At 45.1% G+C, this 21,087-nt stretch overlaps 1 protein-coding gene across 1 annotated transcript in view; it reads right to left on the reverse strand.

The window, feature by feature from the left end:
* Pgbd5 (piggyBac transposable element derived 5) overlaps positions 1-18,085 on the reverse strand; it is a 57,657-nt gene extending 39,572 nt beyond the window's left edge. The window contains exon 1 of the mRNA XM_003473488.5: positions 17,763-18,085. Within this exon, the coding sequence (XP_003473536.1) occupies positions 17,763-18,078 (316 nt within the window). The 5' untranslated portion in view covers positions 18,079-18,085. The remainder of the gene's footprint in view (positions 1-17,762) is intronic.
* Positions 18,086-21,087: the final 3,002 nt, after the last annotated feature.

The raw sequence follows: 21,087 nt of genomic DNA on the forward strand, positions 1-21,087 counted from the left end.
AAAATGTCTTACACACTCATAAAAACTTCCCATATAATATTAGGGGTCCTGGGACTCCCAGGATCTGACCCCAGGACCTATAAGAACTCACTGGTTCTGAGGTGCTGCAGGTGGGAAGAGGGCTTTTAATCCCTTAGGCTCAGGGCACAGCACTCAGATGCTGAGGTTCCAGGAGGGCTCCAGGATGTTCATGTCCTACAGAAGATTTTACTGACTTCATAACATAAAAAGGGTATTGAAAAGTCCAAGTAACAGATGTAAAAATACAATCTATTAAATTTAGCCCTGACCCTGTTGTAGTCTAGATCTTGAGTGCCCCCACCCCCAGGCCTGTGTGCTGAACACTTAGTCCTTGGCCTGTGGCACCTCTGGGAGCTGGTAGCCCTTTATGAGTGGGGGGCCTATGGGCGGAAGGTAGGTCATTGGGGGGTGTACTCTTTAAGGGGATATGGGAACCCAGGCCCATCCTCTTTTCTTCCCAGTTGCTATGCGGCTATATTCCTGCTATGATGCTTCTGCCTCACCTCAGGCCCAAGGAATGGAGCCAGTCAGACAGACTAAAATCTCCAGAACCGTGAGCCAAAATAATGCTTTTATTCTTTTGTTTTGGTACCAGGGATCGAACTCATGACCTCAGGCTTGCCAGTCAGGGGCTTATGCCACTGAACTAAACCCCCAGCCCCACACTTTTGTTCTTTATCCCAGGTATTTTACCACAGCAACAGAAAGCTGACTAACCCAAGCCAACTGGTCAAGAGTAACTGATACACTCTAGATTGTAGAACACAATCTGTTTGCAAGGATTTGGGGTACCAGCACCAGGGGAGTATCACCTTTCTCCTTTAAGGGGAAAGACTGAGGTCCAAAGGCAAAGTGATTGCCTAAACTCCACAGCCAGGAAGTAGGAAAGTGTGAAGATGAGATCTAGCTCTAGGTGAGCAGCCATCTGAACACAAAAGAGGTCCCAGAATGGAACGATTATCAGACAGTCATTCCACGAGATGGGGATTCAGCAAAGAGGGGCACTTGGCGACTATAATAGTTGAAAAATCCCTCATTTTGTCTACTGTAGCAGGTGATCACTACTTCTCTACCACACCACCCCAGTTCCAGCTCTCCTTCTACCCTCCAGATATTCCATAACTGCTGCACCCAGCCCCTGCATGTGCATACCCTCCCATTACAACTGGTCTCGGTTTCCTCACACCTGGGTTGGGATTCCCCACTGTGTGCCCCAACCAGGATACTGCAGTGCTCTTCCAAAGCACATCCTCTCCTGCTGCAGCAAATGATGTCAACCCACATTTGTCTGATAATGCTATGTTCCTGACAGTCTTTGAAGAGGTCTTTGAAAAGGCTAAGGGCAGAAACAAGGTTGGGATCTTACTTAGTACAGGTGGGGTTGCAGGGACACCAGAGCATTTTCAGTACTACCCATCCCACCTTCCAGCCCCAGGAGCCTGACTTGTTCCACAGCTCAGCTTCTCTGGGTTAGGGGATGCTTGCAACATCTGGAAGGGCAAACCCACAGGATGCAAGCTGCATCCAGGACTCAGTACCAGTACCACCTCATTTCATACTGAGGAGTGACAGTGACTGGACTAAGGCCACTAGGAAAGCACCAGGGACTGCTAAGGTCAGTGTACCAAGTGTGGGGGCAGTGGAGGTGGCTGACAGTCAACATCTTGAGCATGCAGATGGGGTCCAAGCCAGGGTTCTGACTCACTTGCCTGTTTAGTTATAAGCATTTAGGAAGGATTCAGAAATGACAAACAGTACTACAGTCTAGTGATTTTCCAGGTTTACCCCTTCATTTTCTCTCCTATGACAAAATATGTCTGTTACCCCTTGACAATGAGAAAGCAATGATGGTTTTGCAGATAGAGAACTTATTGAGTTTAATTACCACAAAACAGTACACACTAAAAGGCAAACTGCATCTGATGCCTGCATTAGTGAAACGCATGACACATTTCACAGCTGTAAGACGGACCCTTCTCCTCCACTCTCTACAGCCTAAGTCACAGAAAACATTTGCTCCTTGTGATTTTTCCCAGTCCAAATGTGATTCTGTGTCTGGCTCCCCATAAAACAAAGCTGCATTCCCAATGAATTTTTAAGAGAATGTGCTATTTTCAGAGAAATAAGCCTCATCCTCATCATTTCCAGTAGCCAGTTAACAAAAGAGCTTTATAATCACTGAGCAGAATCCCACATGAGTGTTGATCTCCATGATACCATTAGACAAAACTGAGCCGCTTGCCTTTTCTTCAGCTCAGCAGCAGCCTCGATAGCAGAGGGGCTCAGCTGCCCTCCCTCTGCAAAAGTAGCAGACACAGGAGCCTGCTGGGAGTCTGCTTGTTTCTGTGATGAGGCCGAGAAGAAGAAGATGAAATAAACTTTTCATAGGAAAAGCCTGGCTTGAGGCTTCCTGGAATTACAAAGCTTTTCCAACCAGATGTGCAAATAAAATCTTATTTCCTTTGATTCTCCTCTTCTAGAGGGCTTTTGTGAGTTGCCCTAGCACTGACTCCCAGCTGGTCTGGGCCCCGTGGACCATCCCATGTGGGCTACAAGGGAAGGCATAGGGGAGGCAGGTTACTTGGGGCAATTCTAGCCATGGGCCAAAGTCAAATCCTCCAGGATGCCCAACTGCCCAGGACTCTTTTTCCTCCTTCCCCCGGAGGGAAGCAAAGCCGAGGAAGGCAAAGCCTGTAGCCAATAATGAGACAGAGGCTTTGATGACAGGCCATCATCTGAGGCCATTTGACAGAAAGCTTCAAAAGTCACTGAATTCCTGGAGCATCCAGGGCTCCATCATTTTATCTCCACTTCACAAGAGCCCAGGAGGGCAGCTGCCTTTGGAACTTTGGGTCGGTTCCATCCTTTCATCTGGCTTCCACTCAGAGCTGCTTGGAAATGCGTCCTTTGCTAGAGTCTAGATTTCTTGCCTCTAAAGCTTGTGCTCCATGGCCCCAGCTTCTACTGGGTCCACATGTCTGGGTGCAGCTAATGTGTCCCCAGCAGAGACCTGGGAGCTCAGGCTATCTATGCCCCTCAAGGCCCTGAGAGTCGAATCAGGTCAGCCTACAGAGCTGCTCCATGGCCTGGCAAGTAGGATATAAATGCAGAGAGCAAAGAGAATGACCAACATGGAGGACGGCCAAGCAGGCAGTACATGGCCCTGTGTGGCCAAGACAAAACACTTGGATAGCAGGAGAGAGATAGTGGTACAGGAAAGGCGGCCTATGCTAGGGGACCCAGAATAAAGAAACCACAAGATGAGTTGGGGGAGGCAATGCTTACAGACCCATGTCAGGTACCGTGTTGCTGACCTTTAAGGAGGCTCAGAATTCTCATGGGACACAAGAGGGGTTGTTGGCCTTAGAATGCCAATTTCTATCCCAAGAGGCTGTGACTCAATCCTAGCTCAGCACCGGCTTACAGAAGAGGAGCCACAGTTCTCCCAGGATTCTCATGTACATGATGGGCCTCAGCAGAGATGACACTTGGCCTTGGGGCTCTCTGCTCACCCTGCTCTGGCTGGGCCATACTCCTCATGGATAAATGGTTAGACTTCTCCACACTCTACCTAACGCTCCCCAGGAATGCAGCCCCACCCTCCTCCACCTCACACATCCTACAACAGAGTCTCAACCAAACATGTTTATCAAATTTTTATCTCCTGAGAAACCCAACTCTTGCTGGGATTGTTTCATGGTCCAGCATGGAGGGTGTTCTGCTCCACCTCGAATTAGGCAGAGCAAGCTCAGCTCCATCATCTCTGAACACTGTCAATCTCCCCAAAACATCCACAGGAACCAGCTCTGTCCCTTCCTTCCACTGCCTCCAGGCTGATGGAGACCCCAGGCAGGTCACTGCTTCTCACAGCTTTCATCTCCTCAGGTTTAACATGAGGCAGTAAAATATGGGAGATGCCCTACCAGGAGGTGGCTTCATGGATCAGACCCATGACTATAGCAAACCTGTTTATATCAGACAATGTTTATACCAAATGATGTTTGTATCAGTCATTTCCCTGGTGTTTTAAAGTCATACTACAAATCAGAAGGATTCCATGAATTTTATATACCTGAAGTCCCTCTCCAGAGCTTTGAAGCCAAACCCTGGGGTCTTATTAAAGACCTACATTTGAGATACGCCGATGCTCCTAGAGACAATTATCCTTTGGTTTATGACAAATCCTTAGTAGTCTAACCTGGTTTTGGTAGCTGGGAATCACATTGCTAGGTCACTTCACCAAACTGCACACATGTATGTGGCACACATGACTATGCACTCCCTTTGGTCCTCAACAAGCCAACATTGATGGAACCTCTCCCCACCATCCCAGCTCAGAATCTGGAAGGGGAGGCCTTAGGCAAGCCACACTCTATAGAGCAGAGATACTATCAGCTTTACCAACCTCACTGGCCACATCATGCAACCAAAGGCCTAACCAAGAAATCTAAAGCAAACACTCCACAGCAGCATTTGTACTGGTCAGCTTTTCATCACTGGGACAGAATACCTGACACATACAACTTAAGGAAGAAGGGTTTATTTTGGCTTATCATCTCAGAGATTTTAGTCCATGATCTGTTGCCTCTGAGGCAGAAACATCATGGCAGGAGAATGCGGCAGAAGCAAGCAGCCAGGAAGTATAGCACAAGGGAAGAGAGGAAGAAAAAGAGATAGAATTTATCCTTCAAAGGCATCTGCCCAATGACCCACCTCTTCCAACCAGGCCCCATCTCCTAATGGGCCATTTGGCTATGAATTTATCAATAAATTAATCTACTCATGAGATTAGTGCCCTCAATACATGAATCTTTGGAGCATGTCACATTTAAATGATAGCCTCTAACTAGAAAAAGTACAAGTTGCACAGTCTGAAGTCCTAAGGCATAATGAAATCAGTAATCCACAATCAAGCAATCTAGTTACTTGCATTCTCTTTGCTCTCATTTTTTGGATTTAAGGTGACATTTTTATGAAGAGAGACAAATCGTTAAAGGGCAAGGTAAGCTGAGCAAGAGAGGGAATTTAAGAATATTTATCAAGTTCATTCCTAAGAACAATGGCATAAAAATAATTTTAATTACCCAAAGATGTCACTGCAATAAAAATAGCTCTAGGAGAATATTTCCCCAGACTTCTTCAAGGAATATACAGGTATGCACATGTGTAGATCCAGAGTCACACTGGGGCAGTGTCTGCACAGAGGCCCTTGGCTCCTCTGCCCAGGACCCCCATGGCCCAGCTGTATCTCCCCAGTCAGCACTCTGCCCCCAGACAATCCACAGACCAGCTGCAAGGGATCTGCTGTAAGTCTGAAACAATACTCTAGTCCTGAGGACTCCCAAAGGGCTGAGACCACTCATTGTGCCCTTAGAGCCCAACTGATCCACAAGGTATTCTTGTCTCCTGTCTGTCTCCGTAGACTGTGCATTAGTTTGCTAGATCACTCTAATCAAGCACCACAAACTGGGAAGCCTAAACAACAGAAACTTATAATCATGGAAGCTGGAAGTCTCAGGTCAAGGAATGGGCACAACTGTGTCCTCCTGGGCCCTCTCCTTGCTTTCACAGGTCATCTTTCCCCTAGTTACCACACAGTCATCCTCTGGTATGTTTGTGTCCTAATCTCCCCTTCTTATCCAGTTGCAAGTGGGACTGGATTAAGGTCCCTTCTAGTGACCTTTAAACAAAACTTAATTGTTTCTTTAAAGACCTTGTCTCCAAAGAATGTCAAATTCTGGGGTACAGGGCTTAGGACTACAATACATGAGTTTGTGGGGATACAACTGAATCCACAACAGATAGAGGTGATGTTAAGCAGAGTAGATGCACAAAACAGAGCTAGTAACTTGGGCAGTGCCATCTCCCCGGCCGGGCCTACCTGGACTGCCTGTACCCATACCACCACCCTGGGGCTGAAGACTTGCAGCCTCAGTACACTCTGCCCAGGCCTCCATCCCACCTCCCTTGGCCTATACTGCATCATCCAGTAGGATTCTGAGCCCAGAGTGGGCCAGCACACAGTGCCCTGAGCTGCTCATCCAGGGAGAAACAGAGGCAAAGCAAGGGTGGGACCATAGAACCTCCAATGGCATTCAGAGCCAGATTCTGGTTTGCAGCTCAGAATACAGGGAGAGACAGACCCAGGAGCCCAGCAGAATCAACAAAATTAAATGGCTCTTTTGAAGTCAAGTCCTGTTACTTAGCAACCTTGACAGGTTACTACCGTACAGGCTGAGCCTCAGGTGCAGCTAGCAAGAGGCATAGGCCAGATTTAGAAAATTAAAAACAAGATGCCTAGTACTATTTGAATCTCAGATAAACAACATATTTTTATAGACTTGATATATAAGTACATCCCATGCAATATTTAGGATAAACTTGTAAGAGATTTTCTTTCTGAAATTCAGATTTTGCTGTAATCTGTCTGGCAAACCCACAAAAAAACAGCCCTCTTTGCTTCAGTAACGAATAGGGGCAACTTCTCAGAGCCAGCGAGGTAGAGCAGGTGCTCTGAGTGATGCTCACAGTGCACCCTGGCCAGGCCCCATCTCTCTCCCAGATCCTTCCTAGCCCAGCAGCCTTCATTTGCTCATTTTACAGCACAAGGCCAAGTTGTCTCATTCAAACCATGCACTCAGCCAGCATGGATGATGCTGGGACCCCTGGTCTGGTCCACAGACAGCAATCAATAATGAAAGTGGTGTAAGCAGTAACACACATAGCAAAGCCCAGATGATCTCAGGAAGATGCCATTGGTGGTGTCTTCACTGTTGCTAAACCCAACTGGTGTCAAAATGATGCTTATTTCTTTACCCAGGCTGCTGGAAATTGCTGCAACATTCATGCCCATGGTCAAACTGAACTCTCCACCACCGCACTTAACTGGCTCTGGCCATAAGCACCAAGAATCTGAACACTTATTACCCCATCATCTCTCTGCACCCATTTAAAAAGAAAACAGTCAGATTCCACTATCAGGGAACCACTGACCAATGGGGGAAAAAAATTAAAAAACAAAAAGAAAAAAACAATCAAACCCAGAGCCTATCTGAGGAAAAGAATTTGACCAGGCCCACAAAGTGGAACAACAGGAAAGGAAGGCCTGAAGGACTCCACAATGAGAACAGAAGAGAGAATTAATCATCCATGAGTCAAATGGGCTTGGCCTTAATAGGCGAAGAGATGAGATGTCAACTTCAGTGCCATTTCTGACACACTTGACTTGATGGGTGAACTGTGTCTTTTAATCATGGAGATCCCCAACATGCCTCAATAACAAAACTATTCAGTGTATTTCATATTTTTATTAATATCTGACTATTTGTTTTCACATACAATTAAGCATTCTAAATGTAACTCAGACTGAAAATGTTTTTTACAGAGTTGAAAACACACATGCATAGTTAAGTTTTTATAAAAATAAAGTGTTGAAACAATTAAAGATTATAATCGATGCTAATTTTACCCAAATGATAAACAGATGGCAGTTAATAGAAATATTACAAATACTAAGTACACTGGCCAAACCTCCAGCTATAACTATATAATGAAAAAGTTCTATTTTGGAATTCAACTAGCAATGATGAATTAAAAGCAGAGTCAGCTTAAAAGTTTAGAAAAAGAAAAAAATTACACAATCTATGACAGTATCCATGATAAATAAATCACTTTCAATAGAACCAAAACAGAATATATAACCATGAAGAACAGAAAGTGCTACAGAAAATAGTTTATATCAATGAGACTTTAGAGTAACAGACCTTATGAGAATGCTTTAAGACGAAAACTGCTTGTGGTCTCAGCGCTGGAGACTAACACTGCCCTTGGAGAGAATGTCAGGGCAAGCAACACACACAACCGTCATGCTCAGTGGTTAGAAATGCAGAACACAGACTTGGCAAGCTACAGCTCCTGGGATTAGGATCTTTCCTGGAATCAACATGCTCCCTCTGTGACTTTGGACATGGAGCACTCTTACCAGCCTGCTAGGCTCATCAGCATCCAGCTGTGGTCTTGCCATCCTGCTGACCCAAGGAACTCTGGGAACCCACCTCCTCTGTGGCCTGAGGACAGGTATTTCTTACCTGACCTCGCTCACCTACACAAGGAAGCCCCCAAAATGAATGCTTATACATGGAAATCTGAGATCCAGAAAGTCAGAAATGACCTTGAGAGAGAGACAAACTGCTCCACTGCCACATTCCTAGCTTTTCTCAGTAACTGCAGGAAGCAGTGGCTGTGTGCAAAAGCATTAGAAGTAGAGATTATATGTGAGGACCATGCCTGAAGTTCCTCCTAGAAATGTTCAGAGAATACCTATAATAGTGAGCAAGGCTTACCACATTGCATTACCTGACCTCATCAGACCCTGAAGTCTAGATGGAGAAACAGATAACCTCCCCTCAAGAGTAACAGCTTTTCCTGCTGTCAGTGGCTTGTTATTCCCGTCTACATCATCTACCCTTTGCACTTTGATTCTGAAATTTTTTAATGTAAAAATTTTAAACAAAACTTCAGAACAAATTCTTGTATCCTAGAAGTCTATTCTACAATGACCTCAATCTTGACTTAAATATTTAAGTCAAGACTTAAATATTTAAGATTTCGACAAAATGTGGATTCAGTGTATCTCGTGTGTGTGTGTACACACATGCATGAGCATGTGTATGTATTATAAAAGGATAGTAGTAAATCTCTGGGACTGAGTATAATTAAAAGTTAAATAAAGACAGAAGGTACAGAAGGTCTTCTTGTTCTGGAGTAGTAGTTTTAAGTGAGGAACCAATATGTTATTTTTAAGTGACTATAGAGAAATATGCACTTTATTAAGGCGGGGAATAGAAAGGGACAAAAATATTACTAAAATGGAAAATAAATTGCACTCCACTTATTTTTCATAAGAGGGACAAAATAATTCAACAAGGGAAAGAGTGATCTTTCCAAAAATAGTACTGAAATAACACATGCAAAAGAATGAAGTTAGTACCTTACCTTGCACATACCATATTTGATATGTCACTTAAAAGGCAGTAAAGACATGTATGCAAGATCTGAAATAACAGATCTTGCATATATGTGACTATAGACCAATCCAAGTGATCTTTGACTTGTCAGTGTCCTCTAGCAATGACACCAAAAGCACAAGCAACTAAAGGCAGAATGCATAAGCAGGACCTCATCAAAATACAAAGTTTTGTGCTTCCAAGGGCACTATGAAGAAAATGAAAAAACAACCAACTAAATGGAAGAAAATATTTGCAAATCATATGTGATAGGGAACATGTATCCAGATTATGTAAAGAATGCTTACAATTCAATTATAAAAGAACAAATGATCCATGAGAAAATGAACAAAAGGCCCTATGATGAGTATTATTATGTATACATAATATATGCCAATAAAACTTTTAAAAAAGAAAATGGGCAAAAGATCTGAATACTTTTGCAGTGGAGACACGCAAATACACCAGCACAAGAAAAGATGCTTGATACATGACAAGTTGATAGGGAAATCACAGCTTCAGTTAGACACCACCTCGCACCCTTGAGGCTGGCTAGTGTTTAAGGTGGACAGCAACTAGTGCATAGAAGTCACTTGTAGAATGGTGCAGACACTCAGGAAAACAGTCCAGCAGTCTCTACAAACACTGAACACAGGGTTACCGCATGATGCAGCAAAGCCGTTCCAGAGATATACCCAAGAAAAATGAACACTATATCACACAAAAACATGAACATAAAGTTTGGGGCTACTAATCACAATAGCTGAAAGGTGAAAGCAACCCAAACATTCATTAACTCTCAAATAAACAGAATGTGGCACCAGCTGAACATCTTTAATGTGAAAATCTAAAATCTCCATTGCTCCAAAATCTGGAACTTTTTGAGTGTCAACAGAATACAAGTGGAAACTTCCACACCTGATCTCACATAACAAGTCACAACTGAAAGGTCAGTACAATAAAAATATTGTATAAGAATCCCTCTCAGGATATGTGTATAAAACAGGAAACAAATAAATGCTGCAGCCAGGCCTGTGTAATTCCAGATCAGCGGAGGCAGAGGCATCACTTTGAGTTCAAGGCCAGATCCTGTCTCAAAAAACAAACGAACAATCAAACAATAAATAAATAAATGTTGTGTTTAGACTCAAGTCCCACACCCATGGTATCTCCTTAGCAAACGTCTCAAAATCAAAGCAACTTGAAATCTGAAACACTTCTGGTCCCAAGTGTTTCAGATAAGCGATACTCAAAGTGCACATCTATTCAACAGAATATTATTCCACAAGAAAAAAGGAGAGAAGTACAAATACATTTAACAACATAGATCAACCTTGAAAAAATGGTAGCTGAAAGAAGCCTATCACAAAAGACACATATTATATGATTCCATTTACATAAATATCTAAAATAGGCAAATTTCTAGAGACAAAGTAGGTTAGTGATTGCCAGGGGCTGAGGATAATGGCTGAAGTTTCTTTCTAGGTGATAATAATGTTCTAAAACTGACTGTGCTGATAGCTGCACAAACTGTGACTACAGTAAAAAGCCAGTAACTTCAACATTATATGGGCAAATCGTACAACATGTGTGTTACCATCTCAGTAAAGTCACTACTAACATCTGTTCTACATCAAACACAAAAAAAAAAAAAAAAAAAAAAACAAGAAAAGCTTGATTAAAATATTGAAAACAGGGGGCGGGGAGGGGCTGTGCCTGCAAAATAAGCGGGAAAAAATAAGATCACCGCGCATCTGTCATTACTTGAAATGTGTGCAGATTGATTTGTCCAGCTAAATTAAAAAGATTACGTTAAACATGTATCTCTCTATATGCTGTTCCATAAGCAAACATAAAAACAAGTAGGGCTCAAAATAATACGTAGTCGAACACTGGGCAAATGCAAGAAGGGAAAAGTGAAAATGGCAAAATTAAAGGAGCCTCGGGGGTCTAGCCAGATTTGGGAGTAAGGCTTTAGAAAGCCAAAGGGGGACATTATTAAGGACACAATTTGGGAGAAAAACACAAAATCTAAGTATGCATGCATCAAACAACAAAATGCAAGAACATGATAGAACTTTAGCTCTAGAGGGGAAAATAAGCACAAAGTAGACAGCCACCCTCATTTCCCTCAAAGAACAAATATTCTTTTATACCTGGGCCAAAAATATGTATTTTTCTAATCCTGTATGTAAAGATGAACTGCATATTTGGGATGAAAATGCTTAAAAACATACTCCTTAGACCAAAGAAGTCATCAAAAGGGAGGCTAAATGAAGTCTCAGAAGCAATGGGGCCAAGGTGGCCAACACCAAGCATGGAAACTTACACAGTAAGTCATATTCTGGAGAGCTGACAAATGGCTTTAATATGACAGTTTGACTGTATGCGTTTTCTTTTCTTTTAAGACAAGGTCTCTCTATGCAATCTATGAACTCAATATGCAGCCCAGGCTGGCCTTGAACTTATGGTGATCCTCCTGCCTCAGTCTCCCAAATGCTTGAATTACAAACATGTGCCACCTCGCCCAGTAACATTACCTTTTCTTCATTTCCTAGGTCTGTTCCTTAAAGAAAAGCCTCCTGTGCTTCTGCATGTATTTTGCCCTCTCTAACTTCCTCCCACCAAACTTCCAAATCACAATCTTTTATCTATCTAAACTGAACGCGAAGAAGTTCAGATTATTGTTACAGTAACTTGCAATGACAATGACAATGAATACAAATACCAATTACCAAGACATTTCCTGTAAGGCCTCAAAGAAATTCAGTTTCAGGGTGAGTGGGGTTGCCCATGGACAAATGGAATGCCTTTTCTCCCCTCCCTACCAGTGCTCTAATTGCTTTCTTATTGAGATACTTTTCTTCACCACACCAATTTTTATGTTTCAGAAAATGTGGGTTAAGGATCACCTCCACCAGAAACACATCGCCTGCCCAGCAGGATGAGCTGACTGGCCCTGGGATCCCAAGAAAATCTGTCTTCCCTGAGACATGCACTTCTCAGACATTCACCATTTTCTCTTCCCTTGGTCTTTCCTCCTGAACCTCAAAGGACATGTCTCACCCATGGCTTATCCTAGCAGGGTTCAAAGTGCTTGCTGAATTAATACCTAGTGTATATCACTCTGCTCGTGGGACAGTAAGTGGGGGAACTCTGGCAGGATCTACTAAGGCAGTGGTTCTCAGTGTCCAGGGATCCTACCAAGGTAAGGGTCCTCAGTGTCTAGGGATGCTGCCCAAAGTGGGGGTCCTCTGTATCTGGGAATGGTGCCCAAGGTGGGGAATGAGGCTTTTCAGCATCAGGGGATCCTTCCTCCAGAGGTCATGTAATGATGACCTGAGATATGACTCACTACAATCTAAAATGGAGCAGTTAGCAAGCTGGGCTGTTGCTAAATGTCCAGCAATGCCCTCGATGATCAGAGAACTATCTGACCACGATGTCAACATGCCCAGGTTGAAAGACCTTATATTAATGGTAAACAGACACCCAACCTTTGCCTAGCAATCCCATTCCTACATATGTATGCCTAAGAGAAAGGATGCACATGTCCATCAAAGACATACAGAAAGGCTTGCCGCAGCTTTGTATATAAAAGCCCCAAAACAGGAATTCCATTAATAGGAGAATAAACTTAGTATATCTACACAATGGAATATACTACAGCAATAAATATAAAATAGCCTTATGGAATGTGGATGGACCTTACAAATATGAAAATATAATGGGCAAAATTACTGTATGATGAAGGAACTCAGAGTAAGAGCTGCCTCTAGAGTGGGTTACTGACTGGCACGGGCAAGGGGAACCTTAAAGTGGTAGAAACCTCCTTTACTTCAGTCTACATAGTGACCTTATTATGCACCTAAGTAAGAGGTTCTAGTGCTGGGAATTCAGGACTCATGTAGCACATGTGAGTCATACTTCAACATACCTAACTCAGAGGAGTGCTCCCCCAGGACTAACATACCAGCAAGAACCACATATTGATTTTTGATCTTATAAGCAAGATGTAACCTCTGGACTGACCAGCCCACTCCCAGTCAGAGGACACGTAACCATTTTTCTAAAAGCTGTTTCACAATGGATAATAAAATCCTTTAAAAATGTACGAGATCCTAACCTTTATACCATTTTGATTATTTTATGTTAAAGAATAAATGAAAGATGTGTATATAAGCTTCAGGAGTAACCACAGCATTGATTTAACAGCAGGAAGAAAGCACAAAGAAAGAGTGTGAGAGAGAGGAGGGAAGGGAAGGGGAGGAAAGGGAGAAGTAGGTGGGAGAGAGGACAGGGAAAAGGAAAAGAGCAATAAACTCAGTGTAGTTCCAAAGGGAACGACAGCGTAGGGCAGGTTCATTCAAATACCTACCTACAACTTAAATAAGAAATGTTCATAATTTTTAAAATACAGTTAAAATCAGGTCACCCATCAATATGTAATTTAACAAACATGAATTATGTATTCAGCATAACCTTGGTTATCTTTGGGTAATGGAAAATCATGAAATTTTAAAATTTTTAAATCATTTTTCACTTTTTTATTTTTTAAAATGAACCTATACTATTACTTGATAAGAAATAATACAAAATCATAGTTCTTAAACGTAAGGTGAATCTGAGACTCCAGAACTGGGTTGGGATCTCACTGCTGCCCTTGCTGGCATCTGAAACGCTGTCTCCTGACACCCAAAAATCTGTCTCCTGCTCCACAGCTCTGGACTCCAGCACCAGGACCTACCTGGATTAAACAAGGAGTCGAGTAAAATTCTAGGTTCCAACTTGGATACTGGTTTTAAAAATCATGTATAAAAAAACCCACAAAATTGTATGCTCTCCATTTAAAGAAGTTAAAATCAATTCCATTTATCAATATGAACATAAATATTTGGGGTTGAAAGTTTTAATTTAAAAAAAAACCCACAAAACCATTACCTTTCCTGAATGATCAAATCTGATTAGTTGGATGGAGATCACTAAACCAGGCCATCTCACCTCCCATGCTCACGTGTACACACACACACACACACACACACACACACACTAAGGCAGTTGGTCTATATTTCTCTGCTAGAGTCTATATGGAGCTTAAGTATGATAATGCAAGAAAATGCTGCATGAGATGAGAACTGATGCTCTGCAGCAGCACCAGCTCAGTTCCCCACCACAAACAGGCTCCTAGGGAAGTTTCCCAGGCAGTTTCCTCTCTAGGACCACATGGCTTGAGGTCCAGACTCCCTGAGACCCAAGGTTCCTCTTGGCATACCTGGCACACAGCCAAGGCAGAGCAGCTGCTTAGACTTGACCTGACAGAGTGGGAGAAGAGGTCCTGGTATCGGAGCTCATGGAATCTTTAGAGCAGAGTGTTAACTAATTTTTAAAGAAAAGTTTTTCTCTTTTTACTTGATAGTCAGACTTTCAACTAACAACCAACCCTAAAGACAAAATAATCAGTGACGTCAAATCTTTAGTGCCACATGTTCATCTTTTCAAGGTCACAAATCCCCACTGGATGATTACAGGACTGCTGGAAGAGCACATGAATTTAAAAGAAAAAAAAATCCTTTCTATGAGGTTCAACCTGTAATAGAAAGGACAAATAGCTCATATCCCAGCCAGCCATGGCAAAGTACATGACAAAGCTAAAGACAAGAGCTGTCTAGCATCTGTGGATCTTCTGCTCCCTTCTCCCTCAGGGAAGAATCACAAGACTGCTCAGAGAAAGAAACCAGGGGACAGAGGCCGAGAACATAGACAGCCTAAATTTCATGCCACTTGGAAACGTGAACTCCCAGGTTGCGCAGGTTAGTTGCACAATAGGCAGGCAGCCTGATGGCTTGAAGGGCTACTTTAAGGGGATATGCCTCAGGCCTGGTTAGCAGCAACTAACTCCCAAGCCCTGCTTCCCAGAAAGCATCTCAGCCCCCAGGAGGACCTTTCAACAGCTCAGAGATTAAGCCTGTCCCCCAGCCTGCAAGCTCAGTGTCTATATTTAAGTCATCCCAAGGGGACCTATATCTCAAAACACAGCCAGAACCTGGGGGAGGTGAGAGGAGAGAAAGAAGCTACTCTAGGAAGCTAAAGACTAAAATATAGAGAGAAGACTAGAGCAGCTTAAAGAAAGCCAATACTCTCACCCTTAACTACCACTCTTAAGGTTGGCTCTGCATGCAGTTCTGCTGTATCCCTTCCCTCTGCCTCCTGTGTGCATTCCCCCCACAGGGGCCACATGGAGGCTCCCACTGCAGCTCAAATCATAATGGCCCTCGGTGTCCAGCTCCCCTTCAGAGAGCCTGGAGCAGGAGTCAGTCTCTTTTGACAGAAGAAATCCTACTCAACTCAAACTAGCACAAGAAATTCACATTTACATAACACAGTCACACACACACACCCTTTTATATTTGCACATCTGTTCTTATGTGAGGGTCAGGACACAAAGTTCATAAACCAGAATCCTGTGCTTTCTTCACTAGATTGCAGCAGCAATCATAATTTCAATTACACACATTCTATTGGGAAAGCTGGTTACAGCCCAAAATGCCAACTTTTTGCTTTTCTCCAACCCCTCTGTGCTACTCAGATCTCAGGACAGTGAGACTGTCAATAAACTGGGCAGTAAAGATAAGGGAGAGATCCAGGCTGCATCATTGCATGCAGGAGTGTGCACCTGCTTGCTGGAGTGTCTCAGATACTATGCAGAGCTGAACCGGGCAGACTGAACCTCTCCCTTCTAGGAGCACTGGGTGGAGCTTTTCACTGCTAATCAACACATCCATTTCTCTCCACACTATGAGGTGCAAGGATTTTCCTTGACCAACCTGAATTTGGGCATCTATTTTAAGCCTCCATAAATCACATTCCTTTACTTCATGGAAATCTGAAATCAAGCCTAACAAGCTATCAAACTTGTTCTTCCACCCCACCCTGCTGCAAATTTCCAACAGGTAGACAGGTTGCAAAGAAGAAAGCCTAAATCAGGATTTAAAAAGCAAGTTCCCACACAGAACAGGAAACAACACTAGAGATGATCAACACAGCCATTGGTTAAGAGATTCACTGTGGCCCTCAGGTCTAGATGCAGATTCAATGGGCAGGAGCAGAATTTGAATCTAAAGCCCAAGGACATGCAATACTGTGCTCTTGCCCTAAGCACTGCAGTGGATAGATTAAAGGGCTCCACTGCAGAATTCCTTCCATAACAGCTTGCTATGAAATATGAGATTGCTTTAAATTTTATTTTAGTGTGTTCTCCCTTCTCACACCAGCACAATCATGATCCTTATAACTAGGCTGAACCCAGCACAGTTTCCCAATTTTGCCTCAAGACAGAAGAGACTAGCTGTGCTCTTCAAGGAGACTTATATCTCAAGGGCTGTAAAATCAAAACTGAACCCCAGATGCTCACAGCATAAAATCTGCAAATCAGACTCTGGCCTGGTACAATTCTCAGAGCCAATATAGAAAACAGCTGTCTGTGGCAGGAAGCCCTAGACTGCACACTAGAAAATGCAGCATGGTATATAAGAACCATGCAGGCTGAGTGATTCGGAAACCCTCAAACTCTTAACTACAGCCCCAGTAAAGGTGCTTAAAAATTCACCCACCCAAAGCACTACACAGCCCCCTTGACCTTCCCACTCCACACAATGTAGCCTGGCACAGAGTTGTAGACTATTCCCTTCAGAGCTCAGCAGCCCTCCCTGCACCACCACCAGGTCTAAGCCCAGGCACTGGCCACACGCCTGATCTGCCTTCCTATGTGCCTGCTCCTAGCCAGTTGAGCAATAATAAGAGAGCCACAGGAGTAGAGTATGTGATTGGTATGTGCAAGACCTTGGGTTCCATCCTCAGCACCCAAATTAAAAAAAAAAAGAGGAAAGGGCAGCATGAAAAGCCGAATCATGCCCAGGGTGGCCCCTCCCCAGCCTCCTCAACATGAGTGTGTGCACTTCCACTGATAAATGTGGTGTACAGGAACACCGGCAGCAACAGCATCGCTGAGGACAGACAGCTGGGAGGGCGGGTCCCACATCAGAGGGCAGAGGCCGAGGCTGCTGAGATAACTGATGATGCTAAAGAAGGCCCATGCAGGTGCAGGATCTGGTTGCAGCAGCAGCAGCTCACACAACAGCGGCTTCCAGGTTTTCTGGGCTGGGTGACACACCTAAAGTACCTCTGGCGGAAGGGCACGCACCCTAGGGCAGCCGCAGTCCTTTACTACTCCCGATTGTTAGCAAGAGATCCCCAAAGGCGCCCACAAGGAACTTTCTCTGATCAACTGAAAGCCAAGCCCAGTAAGGATGCCCCAGGGAGCCCACCTCATAGGTGGTCGCCCGTGCTCTAACTGCGACGCGCCTCATCTCGGGGACTGGGTTCGGCCTGTGTGAGACTGCAATCACGAAAAGACACCTCTCCCCACCGCCGCGCGCTCGCACGTGCCCCAGCAGTGATAAGCTTTCCGAATGCCCTCCACCACAGGAAAGCCTAACTTCCACGGCCCACAGGTGTGACACCAGCCGGAAAAGTCCCTCCACGTTCCTGCCATTGAAAGTGCCGGCCGAAGTAACCACCCACGGGAAGCCTGGTGCCCCCAGCCACAGCAGGACTCTCTCGCACTTTAAATCTCAACAACTCGACCTCCTCTGTCCACCGAAAGACACTGGCGTGGCCGGTGCGGCCCACGAGCCCTTGAGCCCTTGCCCTGCGCCTCTAGCCCCAGCCGCGGCTCACCGCCAGTGTCCTCGAAGCGCGGCGGCGGGCGGTCCCGCAGAGCGGCGCTCCACCCCGCGCCGGCCTCATCCTCCTCGGTCTCCCGCAGGGCTGGCGCGGGGGATGCGGGGGGCGCGGGGCGCTCGCGCTCGTCGTCTGAGGAGGCGGCCGAGGAGGAGCGCGAGGCGGCTGAGGTGCTGTAGAAGGGGTTGCCGCCGCTGTCCGCGCCCGACTCGCCGAACACGTCGTCCGAGATGTGCAGGCTCTCGTAGCGCGCGCGGGCGGCCTCCAGCAGCGCCGGAGCCCTCTTCCGCGTGCCGCCGCCACCCTCGGCCATAGCCCCACACAGGGCCTCCCAGCCGCACGCGCCGGGCCCCGGGCCGCGGCCCGCCGCCCCCCACCAGCGCAGCCCGCAGCACAGCGCGCGCCGCCCCGCGCCCGGCCGGCCCGCCGTCTTGGCCAGTGGGCCGCGCCCGCGGCGCCTCGGAGCTGCGGCTGTGGCGGGAAGGGGTCTGGGGCCGGAACCGGGAGCGGGACCGGGAGCAGGACCGGAACCTGGACCTGCGCCGCTGCGTCCCCGCGGCGTCCCTGTGCGTCCTCCCCGCGGTACCCGCGCTGCGCCGCCGATCCTCCGGAGCTCCAACACCCGGGCGGGCCCGCCTCCCGCACTCCGCACCCGGCCTCCGGCCAATAGGGTGCCGGAGCCGCGCGGGGCGGGGAGGTGGGCGGGGCCGCGGAACGCCCCACCTCTCGGGCGGGGCTGGGGGAAGTCCAGAGGCTGGGGGAAGTCCGGGGGCCGGGTCCCGCCTTTGCTCGCCCAATGTCGCCCGCCCCTCCCGGGCCCTGCGCATCCTAGCCCGTCCACGGGAGCTGTCTGCTTGGCTGTTCCAAAGCCTCTTTCTGAGCTGTTCCCGCGGCGGTTCCGAACCTTGAGCCAGAAGCTGTTCTACAGAAGGTTCCGATCCCTCCCGCAGGGAGCTGTCCGCCCGGCAGTTCCGAACCCCCCTCCGAGAGCTGTCCCAGTGGTTCCGACCCTCGGGGAGCTGTCCTCTCGGCGGTGCTGAACACCAAGCGGCGCAGACGCTCCAGGAGCGGGAAGGGGGGGGGGGTGCCGCGGCTGCCCCGCGCTCCTGTGACCCTCCGGCTGCAGGGTTCCACAACTCGTCCCGGGCAGCGGCCTCTCCAGAAACGTAGTGCCCTTCAAGAACTCTGTAATTTGAGGGCGACAGCGCTGGAGTTAGCTAGTCATTCCTCACCATTTTTTGACGTTTATCACCTTCTGTACTTAAAATATTGACGACTTCCTAAATATTGATTACTCCATTTTCTGTACTCCAAAAATCTCCTTACACATAGAATGGGTGCATTCACTTGTTAAAATGGTACAGTCGCCAGGGCTTCAGCACTTTGATAACAATGGAACAGAGGCTCCCTCCTACGGGGCAGAGACCCTAGGTGGTGACGCCAACATCAGACTGTCTAGTCTTCTTATCTCCAACCCGTTCCATAAATAGTGCGATAATGGTAATTGAGTCATAAAGTCACTTTCACTCTGAACCAAAATAAATCCATGGAGATGTGAAGTGCTTACAAATCCTACCGAGTCCAACTAATGATCATCACACAAAATGGAAAGATATGTTGCCATTTCTAATGTTCATAAAGAACAAAGATGTTGGAACCATTTTGCCAGTACACAAGTCAGTTCTCCTGGGGCATTCATATCCTCCCTGGGCTCCTGCTCTTCCTCCAAACTAGGGGCTTTGCAAACCACAAACTTATGGTGATCACTAGCAGATAATATATAAAAAGACAGGGTTTTACAAAATACTCTTGCTATATGGATTGGTTAATAAACAAAGAAGTGTTTGCAAAACATTCTAACTCCCTTAGAAGAATTAAGCCACACACACATGCATCAAGAAAAAACCTGGGTTTCCAGCATCTCCGTGTACTGTGCTGGACAGCCTGAAGATTTTGATGTGGGTATAGGTTATCGCACTTCATTAGAAATGGTCATGGTGAATCATGGATTAAAGATGGAAAGAACCAAATAAGATTTCCTAGCTCACGCTCAAACCCTGAGTTTGAGCAAAACAAAGAATTGCGTGGGATCATAAGAGTAGAAGCTGTAGGAAGGAATTCCTTTTCTTTCAGTCAGAGTATAAAAAACGTCAGAGGCTAAAGTTAATCTGTGGTTTTTGAAACAATGGGTTGCTTTGCTACCTGTAGGAAGCATGGAACAAAGCAATAAGGGCTACAAAGATGGGTGTGGTCTTCCCTTGTCCATAATTTGTATCTATGTGGCTCTAATTCAGAGGAAATTATAGACCTTTGTGTTTCTTAGATTATCAGGGTCTGAAACTCATGCAGTATGCCACCTTGAGAAGATTATAAAGCCACAAAAGAAACACTGAGAAATAGAATTGTTACCTCAAAGCTTGCCAATAAATATTTGATAACTACTTTAGTTTAGAGTCAAATATTTAACATGTTAAGTATTTCCCATTTTTTTAAAAAGTCACAATTTCTGAAGGCAGGTGACTGCTTCTCATTGTGGAAAAAAGACAGAAGAGAGAACAAAACAAGTAGCAAACAAATAAGTTTTCATCTGCTTAGCATCCTCGATGATTCCATTTGATTCTGTATCATTAACATTGTTTGGAATGACAATTATAGAATCAATACTATACTCAGCTCTCTCTTAGCTTTGAGTCCTTTGAAAACATCTTCCAAATAATTTAACTCCAAAAAATAACTAAGTAGCTTTAGATTAATAATGGAGTTTTGGGTTTATAGTTTCCCCAAAGAGCTCTGGGAAGTAAAAACAATTCATTTGTATAGTAGACTCCTTCCGTTTTGTTAAACCAAGGTTCATGTTTTTACATAACTGGGGCTAATTACTATTTTTCATTAAGTCTAAGCCTCCTTTTTTTTTCTTTGAAGCAGAGTATCACTATTCAGTTCAGGATAGCCATGAGCTCACTTTGAAGCCCAGACTGGTCTCGGACTCAGAGTGATCCTCCTGCCTCAGCCTCTCCACTGCTAGGATTACAGGAGTACCACCACTCCCTGTTTAAACCTCTTTTCTAAGCACCTTTTTTTGTACCTCACTAAGAAAGAAAAATGCTGCTATAGAAAAGTATGATACAATGGTTTCTTTTCACTTCTAACTCCAATTTAAACTTACCAAAAGTGTTTTTGATAAATATTTGCACAGATTTTTATCATGTACCACTAATACATATTTAAGAATAGAAATTTAAAGTAATTGGCTAAAGTTTTGCTATAGTCTCAACATCCTTATTTGATTTTTAACAGAGTTGTGGATTTGCTTTCCCTTGAT

This window comes from Cavia porcellus, unplaced genomic scaffold (genome assembly GCF_034190915.1).
Source record: "Cavia porcellus strain 051 isolate PalLab524CR breed Dunkin Hartley unplaced genomic scaffold, mCavPor4.1 scaffold_13, whole genome shotgun sequence".
Classification (NCBI taxonomy): domain Eukaryota; kingdom Metazoa; phylum Chordata; class Mammalia; order Rodentia; family Caviidae; genus Cavia; species Cavia porcellus.